The sequence below is a fragment of the Bidens hawaiensis genome, unplaced genomic scaffold, assembly GCF_021521415.1.
Source record: "Bidens hawaiensis isolate Kalapana, Puna unplaced genomic scaffold, B.hawaiensis_p1.1 tig00001206_1, whole genome shotgun sequence".
In the NCBI taxonomy this organism is placed as follows: domain Eukaryota; kingdom Viridiplantae; phylum Streptophyta; class Magnoliopsida; order Asterales; family Asteraceae; genus Bidens; species Bidens hawaiensis.
Window position 1 is genome coordinate 56,995 of NW_027491069.1, and position 22,952 is coordinate 79,946.

General features: G+C 33.0%; 3 protein-coding genes across 3 annotated transcripts; 1 reads left to right on the top strand and 2 right to left on the bottom strand.

The window, feature by feature from the left end:
- Window positions 1-1,298: 1,298 nt before the first annotated feature.
- On the bottom strand, window positions 1,299-7,375 carry LOC143565454 (kinesin-like protein KIN-5C). Its single transcript, XM_077052422.1, has 22 exons — window positions 7,300-7,375; window positions 7,074-7,203; window positions 6,196-6,354; window positions 5,751-6,100; window positions 5,528-5,666; window positions 5,335-5,432; window positions 5,058-5,214; window positions 4,592-4,661; window positions 4,415-4,491; window positions 4,175-4,228; window positions 4,026-4,106; window positions 3,830-3,941; window positions 3,660-3,746; window positions 3,411-3,586; window positions 3,157-3,318; window positions 2,976-3,083; window positions 2,745-2,903; window positions 2,385-2,674; window positions 2,186-2,287; window positions 1,984-2,093; window positions 1,731-1,882; window positions 1,299-1,652 (listed from the first exon to the last, which is right to left on the bottom strand). The coding sequence occupies exons 1-22, from the start codon at window positions 7,350-7,352 to the stop codon at window positions 1,446-1,448; spliced, it is 3,033 nt and encodes a 1,010-aa protein (XP_076908537.1). The 5' UTR covers window positions 7,353-7,375; the 3' UTR covers window positions 1,299-1,445.
- A 1,613-nt stretch (window positions 7,376-8,988) lies between these two features.
- On the bottom strand, window positions 8,989-9,384 carry LOC143563564 (auxin-induced protein 15A-like). The gene has a single exon (XM_077051077.1). It carries the CDS (start codon window positions 9,382-9,384, stop codon window positions 8,989-8,991), a length of 396 nt encoding a protein of 131 aa, XP_076907192.1.
- Window positions 9,385-20,915: 11,531 nt separating this feature from the next.
- Window positions 20,916-22,245, top strand: LOC143564204 (replication protein A 14 kDa subunit B-like). Its single transcript, XM_077051556.1, has 2 exons — window positions 20,916-21,171; window positions 22,181-22,245. Exons 1-2 carry the CDS (start codon window positions 20,916-20,918, stop codon window positions 22,243-22,245), a joined length of 321 nt encoding a protein of 106 aa, XP_076907671.1.
- Window positions 22,246-22,952: the final 707 nt, after the last annotated feature.

Below are 22,952 nucleotides of genomic sequence, written 5' to 3' on the forward strand. Positions count from 1 at the left end.
TGTGGAATTCATCTACTAGATCAAGTTTCAGTCATGATTATATATTGTCGATTAGCGTTGATATCTTAGTTTTTACTCCATCATTGTCTTCTTCAACCATGCTTTAAAAAGGGGTAGCGGCGCAGCTTGTTGCCCGCTTGTCTTCTGTTTCGATGTAATCCAATAAACAATCATATATTATGGAAAAAAAAAAACCCATGCTTTAAAAATCATACAATCGTCTTCATTTAACTCAAGTGATAAGAATACAAACTCTTGGCGTGACAAATACGAGGAAAACACACAATAGTTTCATTCATAAGTTCTATATATATGTATACTGGAATTGGAATTTATATTTTTCTTTTTTCACCTACGTCGTCGTCTTCTCGGATCTTGATAAATAACTATGTTCTAAAATATATATATGTTGGGAACTGCATACCGGCTTTTAAAAATATATAGCAACAGAAGAGTTGAAGATAGATAACATTTGAAAAATTGTCACAATGGATCCATTGTAAATTCTCACCATTATGTGACAAGGTTGGAATCTTTGATGGGAAGTGGTTGGCTGTTGATGTAAAGTGGAAATAAATGCTTCCGCTAAAGGCATCCTAAAATCAATGTCAAGATGAACTTGTGTTGTGTTGTGTTGTATTAGGAAAGTATTTAAACGGAGTCGACAACAGGGGCCATAAGGTTATGAAATTTAAGCTTAAGACCATGATATGTTAAAACATTTCTTTTTGAACTGAATTGGTTAAATATGCCAAATAGGGGCCAAAAGCTTAATTTACACTAAATTGAATTGTACTACCATCACTCATGCATTGCATTTACAATGCATTTGGGAGGTGAGGTGAGGTGGAGGGAGATATGAAAGATAAAGAGACAAGAGAGAGAGATAGTTGAAAATACGTGAGCAACTTTCTGTTTCGCTCCTTAAATAAAACAAGAATTAGGTTTACATTAAAATAATAGATTATAGGTGGAAAAGGGTTAAATTGGGCGTCTGATCGGCATAGAAGAAAACCCCACAAATCACTCTAGGCAGCCCTTCAATGCTACATTAGACACTTGGGCAGTGAGGCGGTAAGTATAACGCATAGTTTAAGTGCATAGATTAAGGAAAAAGAAATTGTGAATTCATAGGGCATTAAACGAAGAGAAAAATGAAATTTTCATATGTCCTAGCACATTTGCATTTCATGTGGATATGTTTTATTTGTACAGTTTTGTTTAGTCATAGCCACACTAGTAAAAATCATGGAATTTCACCATGTGTTTTAATAAAAATAAAACATTGCAAATGCAGTTCTTAATCAACCCCACTCTACTAATTGGTGAAAACAGAACACATCCCAAGCAGGGATTATGTAAAACTATCCATCTATCACACTATCTCTTCATTCTTGACAGTATACATAGTAACACGTACATATAAGCCAAAACCAATAATAACACTAAGCTAATTTGTTGATTTCTGCAAGAGGTGATCGAGGGGTAGGAAAAATCTTTGCGTCCTTAAGTTCAAATGATTCGAATGAATTATTTTCCCTAAATTCCTCCAATAACGTTTCCATTGGCAATGCCCGAAGTGACTCTATAGTAACCTTACTTGGAACTTCGGTGTCACATCTTACAGGCGTATTTCCAGATGGTTCATAATCCTGCACGAAAATAACGTTTTATGATCATCAAATATCAAATGCCAGTATGTCAAAGGATGACTCATTAAGAAATCTTACCGTATATTTCTGCTGAAAGGTATCATGTGTCTTCTGCTGTATTGAACCAGATTGTGTAGTGTGGTCCTTTTGTAAAGATTCAAGAAACATTGTTTGTGTTTTTGTGGTTTCTAATATTCCATGAACAGCCACTTGCTCGTGTTGTGATGAGCCTGTAAAGAGCATCCATACATGTAAACATTATTAGTGGCAAATAGTTCAAAGTCAAAATACCACCTCAGCGAAAGTAAACATATAATCCATCAAAACTTACCCTCCATGTATCTAATGATGTCCTCGCAGGTCTTTAACATGTCCTCTTCGGCAGTTTTCCTTGCGGCGCTAACCTCAGCATCGTGAAGCTCGTTGTTCTCAGAAGCGCTTCTGCAGAATTTAAATAATATTAAAAACTACACATTTGTTCAAAAGTTTAAGTACTTACTATTTTCTTTTTTTTTTTTGGGTACATAGCTCACCTGACCAGCTCCTCAATAGCTAAAACATGTTCTTGACCCATATTAGTCACAGATTCTTGTGTCTTTTTTGAATGGTTCAATGCCATTTCTGTATTATCAACACTGGATTTGCAAGTTGAAACAAAATGTTAGCAAGAATGCAAGATTAGTTAATTTGATTAACAACAATAAATATGAGTGCTTGAAAGTTGTTAATTACCATTTTTGTAACAATAATTCAAATCGGCAGTGTTTAGCAGCAGAAAAGTCAGCACTATCTCTTGCATCATGTTCTGCTTTTAAAGCAAATTCTTGCCATTTTCGTTTGGCGTCTGTTGTGATTCCCTCAATTGAAGAAACATGCCCGTTTAAAACCGTCTTGCTTCCAGCAGCAGTTTCTCTTATGCCAACTAAGCGAGCATCAACCATCTCTTTTTGCCTACTCATATGACTCGAGACCAAACTTGTCACATCAGCAATTAGCTTCTGCGCATCAGACCTTGATTGCTCCTGAAAGAATTTATTTAAAAGATGTTATTTCATATTTCACTTATTTTATTTAAAATTCACTTATATGTACCTCGTACGCCTTCTGAAATTCAACAATATTCTTTGTTTGTATCGCGTCTACTTGACTAGCATTATTTCCTAACTCTTTTGACTCTTCTATTAGCTTATCAAATATACCATTTATGTACTCAGATATATTTGTTGTATGATGAATGCTATCACCAAATCTCTGTTAACACAAACTCAAAATTAATGATCAAAAATACCTTTTAAATTCTCATGAAAACTCAAAAATGCAAACCTTTCGAAGCTCTCTAGCAAAAGCCACAATCTCTCCTTGTTGAGTTGATATAGTACTTTGTAGCTCATCAAATACAGATTGCCCTTTTGCAGCTTCTTCTGCCAATAGCTAATACAGAAAACAAGTAAAACTTAAATTAGATACTAAGTTTTATGAATGCTGCAGTATTATCTGTACTTACTTCTTCAACACAATGAGCATTAGAAACTGCCTTGGCTGAAATATCTTCTAAACTTCCATTAGCACTTGCTTTGTATAAACGTACAACATTTTCCATGTCTTCAATATGAGAAATATATAAATTTCTTGATGCAGATACATTTTTCTTTAAGTCAGAGATGGCCTGTGTTATAAAATCATAAATATAGTTAAATATCAATGGTGTGTAGACTGTAAGCACACATTATATATTCCATGACAGAAATAGAGTAGCACCTTATCATTAATATTAATGAACGTGTCACAAAACTTCTCAATGCACTTCAGTTGTTCGCTTTGCTTCGATACAGATGTAGCCACCATGTTACAAAGAGAGCCAACATCTTGTGCCAGCTCAGATTCCAACCTGTTTACAATTGATCTGTTACCAGCGTTCAATTTATCTTCTCTTGCTGCGTACAATTGAAAAGATTATAGTAAAATATCCAAACATGTATGTGTATGTATGTATAATATTGTACATACCAATTTTCATGAACAATGATGTATTGTCGTGAAGAGATTTTTCTAAGTCGGCCCGAAGAACACATGCTTGATGAGTTAATGCGTTTTCTGTATACAATATTCAAACGTATGTAAAAAAATACAAGGTGGCAAATGTATTGACACCAAAAACAATCAAGTCCTAAATGTACCTGCTTGTTTCTGTTTGTGTATGATGAAATCCCGCTCATTGAGAGCATACTGACATTTCTTTAATGTTTCCTCTGTATTAGCCAACACCTTATTGGTTTGGTTCAATGTGGTCTATGTACAGGAAAAAAATAAGATTAGGTTTTACTTATCAAAGATTTATTATAAAGTTAAAGAATCACTCAAGTTTTAAGATACCTGTGTAAACTCAAGTTTGCAGCTCAAGTCAGAACACTCTTCTACACGAGCGATAAACTGAGTTTGCAAATCTTCAAATTGCTGTCACGAAAGAAAAGGTAAGAAAAAATGCCGAAACAAGTGAACTATACTAACCAGAATTTGCAAACCTTTTGTTGGCTTTCTATCTTGATTCCCATTCTTTCTATTTGATCTGCCATTGCCTAAACCAAGTATAATAATATAAGATTAGGCTCATGTTATGTTAAAACTTAAAACAATGCAGCAAAAGTTCCTAGTTGAAACTAAAAACTAGAAAATAATGAATGCACAGAATTATAACAGCACCAGAACATTGCAAAAATGCTAGGATGCAATATATATTTCATAACAGCTAAAAGGTTTGATACCTTTCGCTCCATTTCCTCTCGGTCATAACGCTCTTTTGGTAGATAAACACCACTTTTTTCACGTTGAGCATAAACCTCTGGGAAAAAAATTATCAAAAAAGAATTACACATTAGTTATTCCAAAGTAATTCTCATTGTAAATCTCAAAATACATTATCAAACAACACATGTTTTTACCAGCTTTGAGTCTTTCAATTTCACCATAAAGATCCTTGATTAAAGTTGTTTTCATCATTTTCTGGTTTACCTACAGATAGACAAAACAAAAGAAGTCATATAAACTGAAAGAAAAATATTTGGTTTGGTCAGTGACCTCCAAAATAACAAAAAACTAAGTTGCGAAACTTAAGCAAACCAGATAAGCATTTTAGGGTATCACTCATGCACTAAAAGTGAGTGATCTAGCTGGCAAACATGGCAACATCATCACAGATAAAGATGCTAACCTGATTACAGTTTTCTCAAAACCAACATAATAATTACTTATAAAACAAGACATAACACAGAAATTGTGCAATTGAAGTATTAAATTTCCTTGTTTAACTAAAACAGTTAAGACTAAACAAATGAATGAAGACGAAGTGATCAAATAATAAACAAAAGTAAGAATAACATGATTTATGCACAGACAGTAGCACAATACCTCTGGCTTGTTTTTTATATTCTTTGCTCTGTGGGCATAATCTAATGTGCTCAAGGTCTCTTCAAGACAATGAACAGCAGGAGACACAGTGGCAATGATACAAGTTTTTGTCCTTCCACCCAACGAATCACGAAGTAGACGAGTCAGTTTACTATCCCTGTAATTTGAATTTTTTAAAAAATCAGAAAAAGGTATTATATCAGTTGTAGACTTGTTCACAGACATTGACAGCTCAAATAAATGAATCCTAAACATGAGTCAAAAAAATAATCCAAACCTATAAGGGATGTGTCCCAGATGTTCCACTAGAGCGTTTATAACCCGTCCCAGAGTAAGCAAGCTTTTATTTATTTCTCCAGCTTCTCTTGCACGACCCTAAAAGTTACAAAATGTTACTAACTTTTACCATATGTATTAAAAAATGTGTACTCTTTTCAGTAACTTGAAAACAAAAAATAAAATAGTATTACCTCCCTTGCGCCTGAACGAGAAATGTTTTCTGAGCCAGCTAAATCAACCAGATTTAACTTCCCACATTTGATAAGTTCCTCACCTTCTGGGGTTGACTCTTTTATGTGTATGGTGATAGAAAACAGTGAATGTGACCGACTGTAAAAAAAATAAGCTTTACATATAGCATTAACGGATTATAAGTTACCAAAAAAACAGAATATCCTGCAGAAGACTTATAACCTTGATTGTTTATTTAATAACGTCTCTGCAGTTCGACGTTTGGCGGATCCCCTTTCAAGTAATGTGAATATTTCACTGGCACTTGTTACAATCTCTTCTTCTAAGCCTTTCACAAGAACTCCACCTTTACCATCTTCCATTAAAGGCAGAAGTTTTTTTTGTTTATCTTCAATACAAACTTTTGATATTTCTTCAGGAGCAAGCAAATCAGTGATTTCCTCATTGTAAAGCTCTAAAAACGTTACTTTGACACTGTACTCAGCGTTTTGACCCTCCAGTGTGTCGAATATTTGTTTCACAGATCTAGATATCACACCTGCTCCTGATGGCAACTCTCCATTTGGCCCACTCTGAGAATCAATTTGTAATGCATAGTTAACAGCAAAAGTAAAAACATATGGTTAATACATAATTTAAGGTTACCATCTTCTGCAATATATTATACCTTAGACCTCTTACAGTCTCCTTCCATAGTGTACGTTTTTCCTGTGCCGGTCTGTCCATAAGCAAAAATGGTGCAATTGAACCCATCTAACACTTCTTTTACAATTGGAATAACAGCTTGCTCATATAAATCTTTTTGATGGGCTGTGGGACCAAATACCTGCATAAATTTACATATTAACTTCGCATTATCAACCATAAACAAGCGACTAATTTACTGTTCCCGTAGATGTCTAATTCCAAAAACAGATACAACAATGTTCTAATTAGATAGCCCTTTTATGTTAAAACTCAAAACAAAACTATAACATATCTCCATTCCTTGAATAATTTTGTTGTTAATTACAGAGTTCATGGATAAAATTAAACAGTAAAGACATAATAATAATAATAATAATAATAATAATAATAATAATAATCAAGGTTGCAAAAGTCGCTAGGCGGATCCTATGGTAAATATAACGGAAATTAATTTTTGGATATTATATATATATCAAATGTCATAAGTTTACTAATATTTATAACAAAATAGGTGAATATCAATATAAATAAGAGAAATACATTTTTAAATGATAAATTATTCTAAAAACTACTAATCATTAGTTAAAAAAATGGTATTTATCCTTAATATTATCGAAATACGAATTACTTTTATAAATCAAAATCGGCCCAAGTTCAGCGACTAGATGTGATTCTGACAGAGGTTGACAACCTTTGATAGATTCTTAGTAACTAGATGGAATTAAAGAAACTCGCCTCGGCGACATACCTGTAGCGAGTACTACTCGGCCTTGTAAACCTACTTTTACAACATTGATAATAAAATAATAATAATAATAATAATAATAATAATAATAATAATAATAGCAAATAAGGTACCTTGTCAAAAGTGAAAACCCTATCGGTTAGCTTGCCAGCAATGTTCTGAGAAACCTTGACTTCTCTCTGATAGTCGTCGCAGGTCACCACCTGAGGTGCGTTGTTCCTCAATTCATCGTTACTAAACGGCCTATTATTATTATTAAACAAATACAACACACATTACACCACAAACCCTAGATAGAAGAAGTGGTAGATCGTATAATATAATAAACAGTGGCCGTACCTGCAACGCAGAAGCACCTGGACATTGACGCCCTTATCGTGACGACCGGACATGATTAGGCACAAATTGGATCTATCTCTCTTTCTCTGGACACACACACACACAGAGGTGTTGTGTTTGATTTGAGGAAGATGGAAATGAAATGGAGCGGGATGAGTTTTGTCTTTTGAAATTTGAAGGCTTTTGATCTCACCGTTCATTTAACATTTGTAGGCTTAGCTTCCAAATAATGAACCATCCTGGCCCAATGGGCCAGTATACGACCAACATAAGTGTTACTTCAAGTTCAAGATGCTAGCCTACTAGTAGTCATTGTCCGTAGATAGATTGTTCTAACGGAAATTAACATGTTTTCGGTTTTGTCTGGATAACTAGTTGGTTATATGGGACGGTTGTTTAAATGAAGTTTTTGTGATTGAATTATCCCGGGCGATTTGCTTTTGTAGTGTCGACTTTGAAGGTGAGCGTTAGGATCGTGGTTTTAGACACAGAACAGCACGGCAATGAGACAGATAAGATGCGGTGCCAAAAGGGGTGGGGAGGTGCCCGAACCGCCACATCACCCTCCCATCACGGTCCATCTCACCCTATCTAAGTGTCTATTTTTGAAAGTTAATACTGAAATGAGTCATCAAGAAAGTTAATGGGTCGTTTTGAAACAAAACGAAAGTTGTATGGGTATTTTGAAAGGCTTGGATTAGACATAATTTAATTAATAATTTGAAAATTTAGGATGTTTATCTATTTAGTTTTTGAATGTTTTACACTTAGGTGAATTACTATATATTAGGAGCTTGAGTCCTAATATGTTTAGGAAGTTATTCAGTGTAAATAGATGGTTAAGGGTATCTAAGTATGTCAAGAATTATAATAAACAGAATGAGTCGACATTGGTTGAGATCAAATTATGTGTTCTTTGACCTTATTTCCAACAATTTTGTCAAAGTAGGGTATTTCTTTGTTTCCATTTATACTCACCTCACCACATGGTTCCATGCTTTCTAGTTTGACAAAGCCCCCCAGCCCCCCACCCCCATTAGTCCGTTCTTGCAAGAGTGGTCTATGTTAACAAAAATTTCCTCCGCTTAATGGATAACCATTTGCTACCAAAGAAGAATTGCTTCTGCGAAGCAATTGGTACTTGTGCGGGCACCCCGGGGGGGGGGGGGGGGTTGGTCCCCCAATCTGATCGATATATGATTAACTTCACCAAACCTTATTCTTAAGCAATTATAAATCAAACTCCACTAACCCTTTGATCTGTGTCATTTGATGGATTTGAAATTCAATTATTTCATACAATTGTGTAAATTCTAACTCGTATTTACCTTAACTAAACCTCTTTTCTCATTGAGACTTGATCACGGTACAATAGAGACGTGTATGGTATAATCGTAACCGTAGAATACGACTCGAATCAAAATACATACATTTGTCTCATGGGGCTATAAATGAAACTTAAGTCATCAAACAAATAATATTGAAGCACCAAACCATGTACAATAATGACTAAAGTTGTTGTATTAAACCAAGTTCATTAAGAATAACCCATATAACATAAATGTTCTTGGTCACTTATTTATTTCTAAATAAAAATTACCAACCAAAAGGTCGACAAAACATATTTTTGTATCAATGGCCAACACACAATGCTATGACATGTATTTACTATTCTTGGTGCAAAATGCTCTAAATAAGCTCTTCAACCAAGCTACTCAAATCACATTTTCCCTTACAAGATTCCACAACACTTATTACCTCTTGAAAAGCATTGACACTACATGGAACCACCAATCCGTTCTTCTGGCCAAACCCAAACGCCTCGGATGATTTCTCTAGCAACATCTTGAAAAGAGGGTGAGACAGGTAGCCCATGGGTACGACGAACCTATGTCTTTCGTCGCCTACATATAGAGTGAAAAACCCAGTCGGCGTTTTGCATGATGGTGAAGAACAAGAAGCCGTTAAACTTCTTTCTTCCTCACCATCCCTAAGTAACCATTCAGATAGTGATGGCTCACTGGCACCTCGAACCTTAACCTTCTTGGCTAGGTTCTTCACCGAACCTATCTTCTTCCCCAACATTTTCTTTTTGACAACAAGAAAGATGGTTTGTGTAATGGCAAGACTGAGCAAAGTTGGGTGGAGGCATTTGTATCATATATGGTGGGTGGGATGGAATATTTTTAAACAAAGTCAACCTTTTGACTTTATCTTTGAAATAATGAACGTGGGCCTATGATATTGTGCTGGTTGAATGAATTTAGAGTGTTATTCTGACTTATTTTAGGGTCAAAAATAAATTAATGGATACTACGTAAACATATAAATTATAATATATTTTAAGATGTGGAGTTGAAGACGGGTGGGATGATGAACGTGGACACAAATAATAAAATCCATTTTATAAAATGATTAATAACACTAAAAAAATCTCATTGGTTTAGAAGGTCTCCGTAACGTGCGACAATGAAAGTGAACTAAGAAAGAGTCTTCACCACGAATTGTGGAAATTTCGTACATCCTTTTCGTACCTTATGTCTTCAAGAAAGCAATTAATTTACTTTCAAATAACAAATACTATTAAATACTTATTAATGTGTGTCATAAAATGCAACTGGTCTCCTGTATCAATGATAATGAGCGGGCTGATGGTTAAGACTTGGATCCTTAAGGTCTCAGATTCAAAACTGGCTTAATAGGGTTTTCCTACAGTGATGGGTTGGTATCAATCTAAGAAAAACTCACTCAGGTATTAAGAATTGATCCAAACGTCATTCAATACATATATATATAGGGGTAGGTTAACGTACAATAATTGGTTATCGTACATTAGTACGCGAGCTTTTTGAACGTCGATTTCAATTTCACGCGGTGGCATAATTGTAAGTAACTTCAAAACTGACAAAGCTACAGCTTGTGCCCTAAGTGTGAAATTGAAGAACGTATTAAAAGTGTCATTGTTTGGCACATGGAATTAGGTATGTATGTGTTCGTCCCCTTTTCTATCCTCTTCTCTTCCGCCAGAGCTCCGTCGCCACCACCGCCGCTGCAACCTCTGTAAGCCCCCTTTTTAAAACTAGAACGTATTAAAACTTTCTTTAAAACTTATTAAAACATATAAAAGGACACCAAAAACGTATTAAAGGTGATTGCAATTCAAAACTTATATTAAGGGTGATTGCAACAGCAACAAAACGTATTAAAAAGGACACTAAAGGTGATTGAAGCTAGAACGTATTAAAACTTCACAACGTATTAAAAAAATCAATTTTATTTCAACCAGAACGTATTAAAAGAACGTTTTATCAAAACTATAAGAAGAAATCAATTTTATTTCAAACTAGAATGTATTAATACAACGGTTTATCAAAACGTATAATACGAAAACGTATAATACGTTCCAGCTAATACGCTTTAAACCTTTAAACGTTCAACTAAAACGTTTTTACCTTTAAACGTTCAATACTTCAATGTCAAAAACCCATCATCCATAACTCAAAATTGATCGATTGAAGCTTCAAATAAATGATTAATTGAATCGATTTCAAGATTAACCGATCGATTGGCTTCAATTTCAATTCAACTAACCAAACCTGTGACAGGTTTTTCCGATGAGTTAATTGTCGACGACGATGATGGTGACGAAGAGTGTTGATGGCGCCAGCGATCGAAGGTGAAGGAGGTGTGTTGATGTCAGCGACTGGTGGTGGAGACTGATTGAGGGAGAGGGACGAGCAGATGAGTGTAATTGTGATTTTGGGTTTTGAAAATCTAACGATTGGAAGTGTCGCGTATGTAATGTACGATAAAGGATTATTGTATTTTATCCTTTATATATATATATATATTAAACCTTTAAAAACTCTCTAGTTGTTCCCTAAATTCTCTCAAGCAATCAAATTGCTTTATTTTTAAATTGAGACTTCTCATGCATTTGACCCGAAAATTCACGAGTATGGGTCTCACCAAACCCAGATAGCTCTTAAACGGGTTATAACATCTCATTAAATTAAAAAATTAATATTTGATATGAAAATCCTAGAAAATAAGATATACTAAAAATTAATATCCGATTTAAAAAAAAAATATCTAATTTATAATTAAGAAACAATTTTATAATAAAAAAAAGATGGCCATGTGCCACCAAATCCAGATAGTTTTTAAACGGGTTATAACATATCATTTATTTGTGAAGCCCTTTCATTATCAAACCCTAAGTATATTATTAACTTTTTTATAAGAAAGAAAATTAAAATCCAAAAAAAAAAATGTAAAACAACCCGTTATAAAACCTAGTATGTATGTGTGTGTGTGTATAGTAAGGATCCAAATAGAATCCTTTGCAAATTGATAACCATTTTGAACTATTAAAAAAATCTCTAAAAAAATATTTAAAAATTATAAAACAAAAAAAAACAAAAATTTTAAAAAGTAAAAAAAACAAAATTCTTATATTTCATTCAGGTTTCATAAAAAAACAAAAAAAAATAATTAATTCGTATTATACCTATATACATGTGTATAATTTCATTTAATCTCTAGTTACGTAATATACACATATGTACATTTCATTTACCTTAAACTATACATATACTAGATTTGATTCCTCGTATTATGGGGGTTGTTTTACATTATTCGTTTTTAATATTTATATATGTATATTTGGATTTTAATTTTATTTATTGTAAGAAAGCTAATAATTAATATACTTGAAGTTTGATGATAAGTGGTTTCACAAATAAATAATATGTTATAATTCGGTTTAAAAGCTATCTGGGTTTGATGATACTCATTACCCGTTTATTTTATTTATTATAAAATTGTTTCTTAATTATAAATAATATCTTTTTTTTAAATAAAATAGGATATTAATTTTTGGTATATCCCTATTTTATAGGATTTTCATATCAAATATTTGATGAGATTAATTTTTAATATAATGAGATGTTATAACCCGTTTAAGAGCTATATGGGTTTGGTGAGACATTTACCCGTGAATTCGGGTCAAATGCGTGAGAAGACATTATTTACAAATAAAACAATTTGATGGCTTGAGAGAATAATTGTTTTACATTTTTCGTTTTTTAGTATTTATTTTTTGGATTTTAATTTTCTTTATTGTTAGAAAGTTAATAATATACTTAGGGTTTGATGATGAAAGGGTTTCATAAATAAATGATATGTTATAAACTGCTTAAAAGCTATCTGGATTTGGTGATCCGTAACCCGCTTATGTTTTTACTATAAAATTGTTTATTAATTATAAATAACATCTTTTTCATTTTAAATTGGATATTAAATTTTAGTATATCCCTATTTTATAGGATTTTCATATCAAATAATTGGTAAGATTGCTTTTTAATTTAATGAGATGTTATTACCCATTTAAGAGCTATCTGGTTTTGGTAAGACCCATACCCATGAATTTGAGTTAAATCAATGAGAAACATTCATTTAAAAATCAAGCAATCTGGTGACTTTCATAAAAAGGGGGAGCGACCACATCGCGACACGCAGGATTTTAGGAGTTTCGTTTATATATTTTATAGATATATAATAAAAAATATATGTGTACATATATGTACATATCTACCTATTCTAATAAAATAAAATAACCAAGACACATGTCACTGTGAGATCATTCTTAGCCAAAATTTCCCGCTCAAACTATTTTTCTATTTTTAATTAAACTTATTTATGTCTTTGTAATCAAAACATATCAATAAATAATTTAATCAAATAACTAATTACCTAAATTATAGAGATTAAAAATATACGAATATTTATGTCAGTATAATAAAAATATTTATATATTAATGAAATCATATCTGTTTTTTTTATTAAATCAATATATACATACTTTTCAGTGTAAAAGTTGAATGTAGTAAACAATAATGAACGATATTTATATAAGAAGATAAAAACAAGAAGAAATTATGAATGAATAACAATTTTATTGTCACGTTTGCATTCAATCTTCATGAATCTATAGAGTTCTCATTCAAAATTGTAATACAAAGGTATGATTTAGTCATGCTAATTTATATATAATGTTCCCTTTTTATATCATCTTTTGTTATAATTCATTATTCCATTAAAAAAATATAACTCCAACTTATAAAATCACTATGTTCATCTTTTTCATTATTATGAAGAAATTGCGTGAGAATTAATCATGTATTCTTATGAATATTCCTTTATAAAATATAATTTTAACTTGTTAAACTATTTAATCTGATAAAATATATGTTTTTTAATTTAATTATTTAATTTCTATAGTTTATTGTATTTCTATTGTCATGCTAATTTATATATAATGTTCCCTTTTTATATCATCTTTTGTTATAATTCATTATTCCATTAAAAAAAATATAATTCCAACTTATAAAATCACTATGTTCATCTTTTTCATTATTATGAAGAAATTGCGTGAGAATTAATCACGTATTCGTATGAATATTAATTTATAAAATATAACCTTAATTTGTTAAACTATTTAATTTGATAAAATATATGTTTTTTAATTTAATTATTTAATTTCTATAGTTTATTGTATTTTTTTAGCATCCCGTGCATCACACGGGTTCTAAAGCTAGTTATGCATATATGTATAATTTAGCTAAACCGATAAAAAAAAATTTATGTTTCTTTTTTTGAAACCAGGATGATAAATAAGTTTTTTTTTTACTTTTTTTATTTTTGTGTTTTTTTTGTTTTATGATTTTTTTTTGGTTTTTTTTTTGTCCTCGAAGTTCTTAATTCCCAAAAGGTTATCACATAATCATGATCCTATATATATATATATGGGGAAGATTCATGTACATTTTAATCTTAACATAAGAACGTAAGAAACAATACCAACTACGATATCAATCTACATAAACAATGATCTATAATAACAAAGAAAAAAACCTAAAAATTACAACAAAAGAACCAAAATCAAGAACAAAATAATAACAGCAAATACCATCAAATATTTACAACAGCAAAAGAAAATATCTAACAATAACAACAAAATATAAATCAGCAAATACTTATAACGTCTCATAATAAAAAAATAACAACAAAAACCTATAAAAATAAACCTAATAATAACAGCAAATTGGTTCTCACTGTTTTAATGTTAAAAAATAAAATGTGTTTGATCCTATTTCTATACACACACACGTGTCATAAAATTTACCATTCGATGTATTGGATACATTACAAGGGCACTGCATTTTAAATGTAAACAACACTTGCCCATTACGTGAAGAGGTACTCGAATCGATGGAGCATGTTTTAGTATACTTTTATGTGGTGTCGATCATTTGGCAATTTATAAGAGATTGATGTCAAATCTCGTCGGTATATGCGTTCGAGGTACGGGATCTTCTTAAACAACATACAGATATAAAGGGTCTAGAAGGTAAAAAGAAGGTTATCAAATCCATTATTACAACATGTTGGTGTTTGTGTAAGACAATAAGTGAATCACTCTTCAATAATACACAAGCACTAGTGAATAGAATAAAGAAAGACATTAGACGTCTCTCGTTCTTGTGGGTTAATAATAAGGGAAGATGGGGGGTTTAGAGGAGGTACATAGTGCGTGATACGGTTGATTCGAGATAACCACCATGTAAGAAAAAAAATAGATCAAGGAATATACTTAAACATTTTTATTCTTCCATGCCTTCTCTAGTTCATATTACAAGACTGTGAAGTGTGAATACTAAAGGAAAATCATAATGGAAAATACGAGCATTCAATGAAAGACTAATATAATGAGAAACAATATCGTATCAATACTCTTGACCCAAAATGCAACATCTCGGATTTTTCGAACTCGTATTCGTCTACGTTTAACCTGACCCGGGAATACTTTAGATATTTATTATTAATCAAAAATAAAATATTTATAAGTATTTAAGTTTCTATGTTCACTTTATGCCCTTCATACTTTACATGTTGTTCATTTCTTATTTTATGCATAAAAGATTCAATAATTGACCATTTAACAAACCACAATGACCAAAATCATCAAAACTGAAAATTCTACCCCATGGCGGTTAGGACGCCGCGCGATGGGAGCCTCCCTAGTTGGCCGCGTGGCATGGTGGAAGACCTACACAGATTTCACACTCAATTTCCTTTCCTAACTCGTTTTTGGCATAAAAATCCACTATTTTAGGCATAAGTTGAGTGAATTAAGGTATAAGAAAAAGATTTTAACTAAAATACAAGTCCATATTCATAACTTAATGATCAAGCACGAAATCTCTGGTTTATTTCATCGATTTTCTCATTAAATTCATATTTGGTTGCTTTAACGAGCATAATGACTATAATTGGTTCATTTTTGTAATTCCTATATAAACATATCATTCTAACCTGCCACAAACTTTACCCTAACCCTAATAGAGCTCCTCCAGCCGCCACTCACCTCTGTCCCTCTTAGAACTCTTCGGTTTTTGCATTATTGCTGAAGATACAAGCACACACGGTTGACTTTGCTTACTTTTGGACCTTTGACTATTTGTTTCTCTTGATTCTTTTACTTTTCGGGTAAGTTGTAAACTGAGTAATCGTTCATACATACTCCCTAGTCAATAGCCTTCAATCAATTTCGATGGTTGAAGGGTGCTGGCTGGTTAATTCGTTTAAAACTCGTTAAAGAGCAAAACAGTCAACAAATTTGACTTTACGTTTTCTCATACTTCTTGGCGGATTCAACGTTCGGTCCAGAAGAATTTTATTCTCGAAAAGAAATTTTAAGGCTACTTACCAAAAACTGACTTCCGACTCGTTGTTCGGATTCTGGTCAGTACCGACTCATTTAAATCTTAAATTTAACATAAGTTGAGTTCTAAACATCCGTTTGGATTGATTCCAGCGGCAATGAGTTCGTTTTTACTTATATTATCATATCTCAAAGTTTCAAGTTCTTATTGTTTATCTCGTTTGACGCGTAGTGGACGATTCGCTTAATCTTTAACTCGTTTATTCGTAATTGTATTCACTTGCCTTTTGTCTAAGATGAGTTTTATCATTCCCCTGTTTTACTAAATTTTCACAAGTTTTTGGGGACATATGCGTATTATCCGTATTTCGTATTATTTATATATCTCAAACATAACAAACGTGTAATTGTGTGTATTTCGATCGAATGCTATGTGTTACTTGTTATGTGCTAATATTCATTCATTTGTATTTCGGAGGGGTCCAACATATTCTCATTTATAGTGTGATCATACTATTGACCAACGCTCGATTCGCTTGTTAACGGTCTAACTACTTGCTTATGATTTGATTTATTTACCGCAATTTACTACGTTATGCTTATTTATCATACTATATCATATCATTGCAAAACTAGTGGTAAACTCACTCAACTTTATGTTGACAAACTCTATTATTTTCTACGCATATGCAGGTTAACATGTAAATTGAATATTGAAGTTTGGACACCTAGACAAGACCTTAGGATTTAACGAAGACAATCATTGTTTAAGTTTATTTGAATTATCTTTACTTGTTTGGAATATTCTGTCATATTTGGATATTGTAAGCATTGCTTGAAATAAAATAATCAACTTATAGATATTGTCACTTTTATTTTATGATAGTATATTCGAGCTGTGAACAAGCATGCTCACGCCCCGGTATTTCCGTCTTAGGTTGGGGTGTGACATGAAAAACGTCGTTGTCCTCAATAACGGGATCGTTTCCCCCAAGATGGTCACCATTATTGGTGACGTAGTGCCACGGTGATCGCCATTCACAGGTTTCTATTCCCTTTAGTGCCTCATTGGTTAATGACATGACGTATGCGAATATATATATAAAATTTGAATAAAAGTTTCACACAAATCGGGTTTTAAAAATGGTTTTCACCAACAACCAAACCACACACGAAAGGCAAGTGTACCTATCGTTTGTAGTAAAGTATCGATAAGAACCGAGTGTTAATCCATGGGCACGGCTAACTTTTGATACTAAATCTTTGTAATTAATTTAACCAAACAAACAATCCAAATAATTTTTTCAAGTAACTAAACTAGCATACAACAATAACAAAGCAAATAAAATACAACTAACAATCAATCCAAACAAAGCTACTTAGACTATGTATCCACTTAAACTTAGTGACAGAATAACAATGATAATGACAAACATCATGTATTAAGCACCAACATCAAATACCAATCAAGGCAACCTGATACTAGCATCAAAACAACATGATGGGTTTTCAACAAGTTAATAACCATAGATTAGTAAGTTTGTCAAAACTACCTAATTTCATAATCAAAGGAAAGCTAGAATGAAAACAACAAACTAACCACCTAAAATCATGTAAAATAGACAAGTTCAAGAACACTGGTTAAACACATGAAACTTTTAATTAGCAAAATATGAACCAAGAATTATGGCCTTAAGCCCTAGCAAATATTAACCAACACAAAGAATCATATTATCACCATACAATTTTCCAATATCAAGTGATAGGTTTCATGCTTTTTAAAATTCATAACCAAGTTAATTTCAACTAGTCATTCCTAACTTAATGATATAAACAAAGTATGCATACACAAACTAAGTTCATAAACAAATGCTCAATACATAGTTTTCCAACATATTATGGTTAAACATCTATCAAACTAACAAGACTAGGAATTAAAACAAGCATTCAACCATCAAACTCTATTCAATAATATGTCATAAACTTGAAGAACACCAACTTGTCAAAATCATGCATAAATAAATATCACATAAGCAAAAGCTTCAACATAATCTAAGTAACAATAGTATTTAGCCCATAAGGCTTGATACAACAAACAAAATCAAAGTAGTCTTACAAAGCATTGTTAGGAACAAGAAATTGCAAACTAAGATGAATGATGAATGCTACTTGCAAGGATGATCATACAAGATGGAAGCCTTGAATTCTCTCTAGCAAATACACAATAATTTTCCAGCAATTTAGAGAATTCCCCTAAGGCTCCACACTTGAAATGAGGACAATGGAAGTGTATTTATGCATTCTGGATGTTTGGCACAGGCAGACCGTGCACTAATGTGGAAAGTCAACCCATTGCTTTAGTCTGACCAAAAAGTCAGATTTCTCTGTTCTGGCACGGGCTTGCACGAGCGTGCACGGCTGTGCACGGGCTAGTTATACTGAACTTTCTCAGCTGTAAAACATGCACTGGTATGCACGGCCGTGCACGGGCTGGTTATTTTGAACTTTCTCAGTTGTAGAACATGCACTGGCTTGCACCGACACATTTCCAGGTTGGCACGGGCCCATGCACGGGCTGGCATGGGCGTGCAGGTCTGGCAGATTGCTTGTTTTTGTCCCCGAAACGCCATCTTTTCATGTTTTCTTTGTCAGGGCGGGCGCCCAGACCTGCAAATTCACAAATAACTCAAATAAGTACTTAAAATAATGAATTTGCATAGAGTTCGGGATAAATATGAAGATAATTCGATGTAATAAGATGTACACTTTGTGTTACATCATGACACAACTTGGGTGTGGTGGGGGTGGCTGCGGATTAGATTTTTGGTAGGTGCAGAAGCAAATTTGTTGGTTGGTTTTGGTTACATTTATGGTTTTGATAGGCACTGCTTTGGGCGTTGTTTAGAGGCGGTGGAAGTGGGACGCTTGGGGGTTAGTTTTGGGGTTTTTTTCCTTGTGTGCGTGTGGGTGTTAGCTTAGGGTCCGGGATGGTAGCGCAACCTATTTAATTAGTGATGCGTAGTTGGGGAGTGTGGTCATAAAATATTGATCGTGCTTCTCAACCAACGACCACAAGTCCACAACGCAACTTCGAGGGATGGAGATATCTTAGGGGATATATTAAAGAATAGAATTAAACAATTTTATTCTTTCACGTATTCTCTTGTTCCTATTACAAGACAATAAATACTAAACGAAAATAGCAATGGAAAATACGAGCATTAAATGAAATACTAATATTATGGAAAATATTATGAATAAAATGTTGAACCCTTGAATTATGTATCCTTGACGGTTGTCATGCAACATTATTTTGGCCGGATTGAACACTATTTGATGGACCCTCATTATGGTTGGGTAATCGACCTTTGTGGTGTGTTGGGTATGCTGGATTACGGGCCCAATATCATATTAGTGTTCTCGTTACGAGTTAATGTAGTCAGGTGTGCATGTAATTTGGCGTATTTTGTTTTTTGAATTAATATGTACCTGTGAGAATAGCTAGCTGATACTTTTTTCTTTCTATTATAACCAGACCGTTCAAAGAAAAAGCTAATATGACAATTTGAAACTACGAATCATGAGTTAAAAAATCGAGTGCATTCATAAGATATAAATCACAAAAAAAAAAAAATGTAAAAGAAAACAAAATACGAAAAAGACTTCGGAAAACTAATTGATTTTGCCCACCATTGGCTATCAAGTTATTTTTTATTTTTAGCTATTTAAATCAAGAGGTGTGGTAAGTTGATAAATGTTTTGTGCCCCTTGAAAGAAATTTCATGTTTGAACATAACAAGACATGTTAAAATCAAGCGTGAAGCCAGTTTATAAGACATGCTAAAATCGAGGGCAAAGCCAATTTATACTTTCATTTCTTTTAAGTTTCGATATTTTTCGACATAGACTCACACTTATAAAAGAGTACACAAACCTAAAACTTGATAACCGGGTCGGGTTATTACGAAGGCGACCTAGTCCACTGTAGTTACGGGTTGGCGGGAAGTTTTACCGCCCATATGCCCTAAATATATAAAACCAACCCTTTTTATAAATCTCAACCTGCTTGACTTCCTGTTTATTTCCGATCACCTCTGCAAAATTCGCAACGCACAACTTCAGGTGTGTAGTAAATCCTTCTACGAGTGTATTTATTAACGTGTTATAAATTTATTTGATTGTACTTAGATCTGTTGATAATCTTTCTTTAATCACTTACTTGTAATGATTCTGTCGGATGCCAGTGCTAGAAATGAAATCATACCGGTCATGGCTATGCTTTTTGTTGATCTTTTGAAGAAATTGGTACAGCTGTGAACTTTATATGTATGCACACCACCTGTTTGATGAAAGTACTTTTGCGTTGTAGTTATATTTCTTGTTTTAGGTTATTGTTTTTACTTTGATAAGATGATAATCTTTCTTTATTCACTTGCCTGTGATCTTTTTGTTGTATGCCAGCCAGTGTTGATAATGAAAGCATATTGGTTATGGTTTTGTTTATTATTGGTCTTTAGAAGAAATTGGCACAATGGGTTGTCTTATATTTATGCACACCACCTGTTTGATGAAAGTCCTCAGTGTATTTTTGCTTTTTAATTGTTTAATTTCTTGTTTTAGGTTATTGTTTGTTCTTATGATATGTTGATAATCTTTCTTTGCTCACTTGTTTGTAATATTTTTGCTGAATGCCAGTGTTAGTAATGAAATCATATTGGCTATGGTCATGACCTTTTGTTGATCTTTTGAAGAAATTGGTACAATGGTTTATCTTATATTTATGCACACCACATGTTCGATGAAAGTCCTCTGTGGGTTTTTGCTATGTAGTTTTATTTGTTGTTTTAAGAATGTTGGTTTTTAAATTGATGAACTTTATTGTGTTTAGGATATGGATACTTCAAACCCAGCTGTCCTTGTGAATGGTGACCTTCTTCGCAGTTATGTCGGCCAAAGAGTGCGGACAGTGATTCAGGTAGTGCGACCTGAAGCTAGTGGTTTGACCGGGAGATCAACGGATGAAAAGCAAATTGTGGTGAAGGGTCAAATGCCAGCTCCTCTTACTACGTTTGTTGAAGTAATTGGTGTTGCTGACAGTGCACAGTCCATTCATGCAGAGATAGCGACCAACTTTGGTGATTCATTCGGTATGCCTTTTGCTCAAAGTTTAAGCTCTTGTTTTTTGAAATGTTGGTTCTGAATGAAGTATGCATTAATTAATATGTTGTTTATTTATCATTTAATTGAAATATCACTAAATTTACTACACATAAAAGATGAAGATTTTTTTTATTTGTGCTATTGGAAATTTGAAATGTTGTCAATCTTATTTAGACCATACACCATCTTACATGGGCCATTTCACTAAGTTTTGTATAAAATGCCTCAGTCTTGATATAAGTGGCTTCATGTGACTACTTGTCAGAAAAAAAACCTTAGTGCTCTTTTATAAACGCCGGATTGTTTTTGGTTTCCTTAGGGCATGATTTGAAAAATTCTTTCTAAATCCTTACTTTTGGCTAACTACCATTTACGAGGGACCATGTTCTTATTTAACTCTTCAAAATGAAGCATCCATAAGAAGTTTGAAGTGCCAGCCATCAGGTTTTCTGGTTTTAGTTGGTTGTTTGGTTTCAATTTGCAAATCAAGGAGTACCAACTAAAACCAAAGACATCTATTATTCTTGTTGCTGCAATGAATTAAACAGGCTGAGTCACACAGTATTTGGTCACACTGCTCCACATGAGTGGTAAATCACGGATACTATGAAAACTAAGAGCTACATTAGCTACACATAAATATGGTCTACGATTTTGCAAACCAAGGAAAATGTTTCTTCTTTGGACATCACAAAAAGGACAATTATGTGGCATTTTCATGGACCAGGTGTAGTGTGTCCTGCATTAAAATTCGACTTTAAAAATTGACATGACAATAATGAGATGATAATAAATTCAAGTACCCAGTTACCCATTGTGTTATCTGAGCTGCAGTAAAGCAAAATAAACTTTCATGATGTATTGTGATGATTTTTTTATGATCTGTGCAACTTTCTTTTGCACTCATTGTATTTACTTTTTGATTGTTTCTTGATAGGTTGAATTCTCTTTTGCAGTTATTGTGTATTTATTTTTCTATGCATACTGACATTACAGATACAAATAACTTCAACATGCTTTGCCAACTTGCTAATGGAGAGTACAGGCATTTGTTTATCTGAGGAGTATGGTGTTCAACAGCTGGATCAGAAGAGATGAATGTTATGTTGCTCCCTTATGTTGATTTTAACCTCTTAAATATTATTTCCTTTTCTGTTTACTGGGATTTACTATTGTGACATTTGGTTCAGTAAAAATATGTTTAGTTACATTGCGCACCCTTTTGTTTCAACATACTAGTCTTGTTTTGTGATGATTTGGACATGATTACACAAGTCCGTTAGTCTACCGGTTTCTTGCAAAACACACAAAGAGAAAACAGGTGCGGTAAACCGAATAGTTGGTTTCCCTTGATATCAAACTAATCTAAGCATAGTACAAATTCAAATTACTAACAAGTTCTCCAGTTAACAAAGATGCAAATAATTTGGCACCAAAACTGACATGCATCAATCAATTGATCAAAACTGGGTACATAAACAAGTATTATATAACCATATAGCTATCTTATCTGCTACTACTCAGCATTATGAACCATTTTAGAAGCTGCGATCTTGTTTGGGGGCTGCTCTGCTCCAGTTTAAGCATAAATTCTAATGCACATGAATGCTGAGATTACTTCCATCCTACTTATTCAGGTTTTACATTTGCCAATGGACTACTTATTCATAGTTGCTTCATGTGGCTCAGAACATCAACACAAAACGCTGCAAAGAACAAATAAACACGGTTTTAACCACATATAAAGAAAAATGCCGTTGACAAATAA

What these genes read in the sequence shown, in the direction of transcription:
- LOC143565454 (XM_077052422.1), bottom strand. Translation starts at nt 7,352, where the DNA reads ATGTCCGGTCGTCACGATAAGGGCGTCAATGTCCAGGTGCTTCTGCGT. An exon ending in CTGGGACACATCCCTTATAG is followed by an intron (nt 5,215 to 5,334) that starts GTTTGGATTATT and finishes TTCAAATTACAG; the next exon opens with GGATAGTAAACTGACTCGTC. An exon ending in CCTTTCAGCAGAAATATACG is followed by an intron (nt 1,653 to 1,730) that starts GTAAGATTTCTT and finishes ATTTTCGTGCAG; the next exon opens with GATTATGAACCATCTGGAAA.
- LOC143563564 (XM_077051077.1), bottom strand. Translation starts at nt 9,384, where the DNA reads ATGTTGGGGAAGAAGATAGGTTCGGTGAAGAACCTAGCCAAGAAGGTT.
- LOC143564204 (XM_077051556.1), top strand. Translation starts at nt 20,916, where the DNA reads ATGGATACTTCAAACCCAGCTGTCCTTGTGAATGGTGACCTTCTTCGC. An exon ending in CAACTTTGGTGATTCATTCG is followed by an intron (nt 21,172 to 22,180) that starts GTATGCCTTTTG and finishes CTGACATTACAG; the next exon opens with ATACAAATAACTTCAACATG.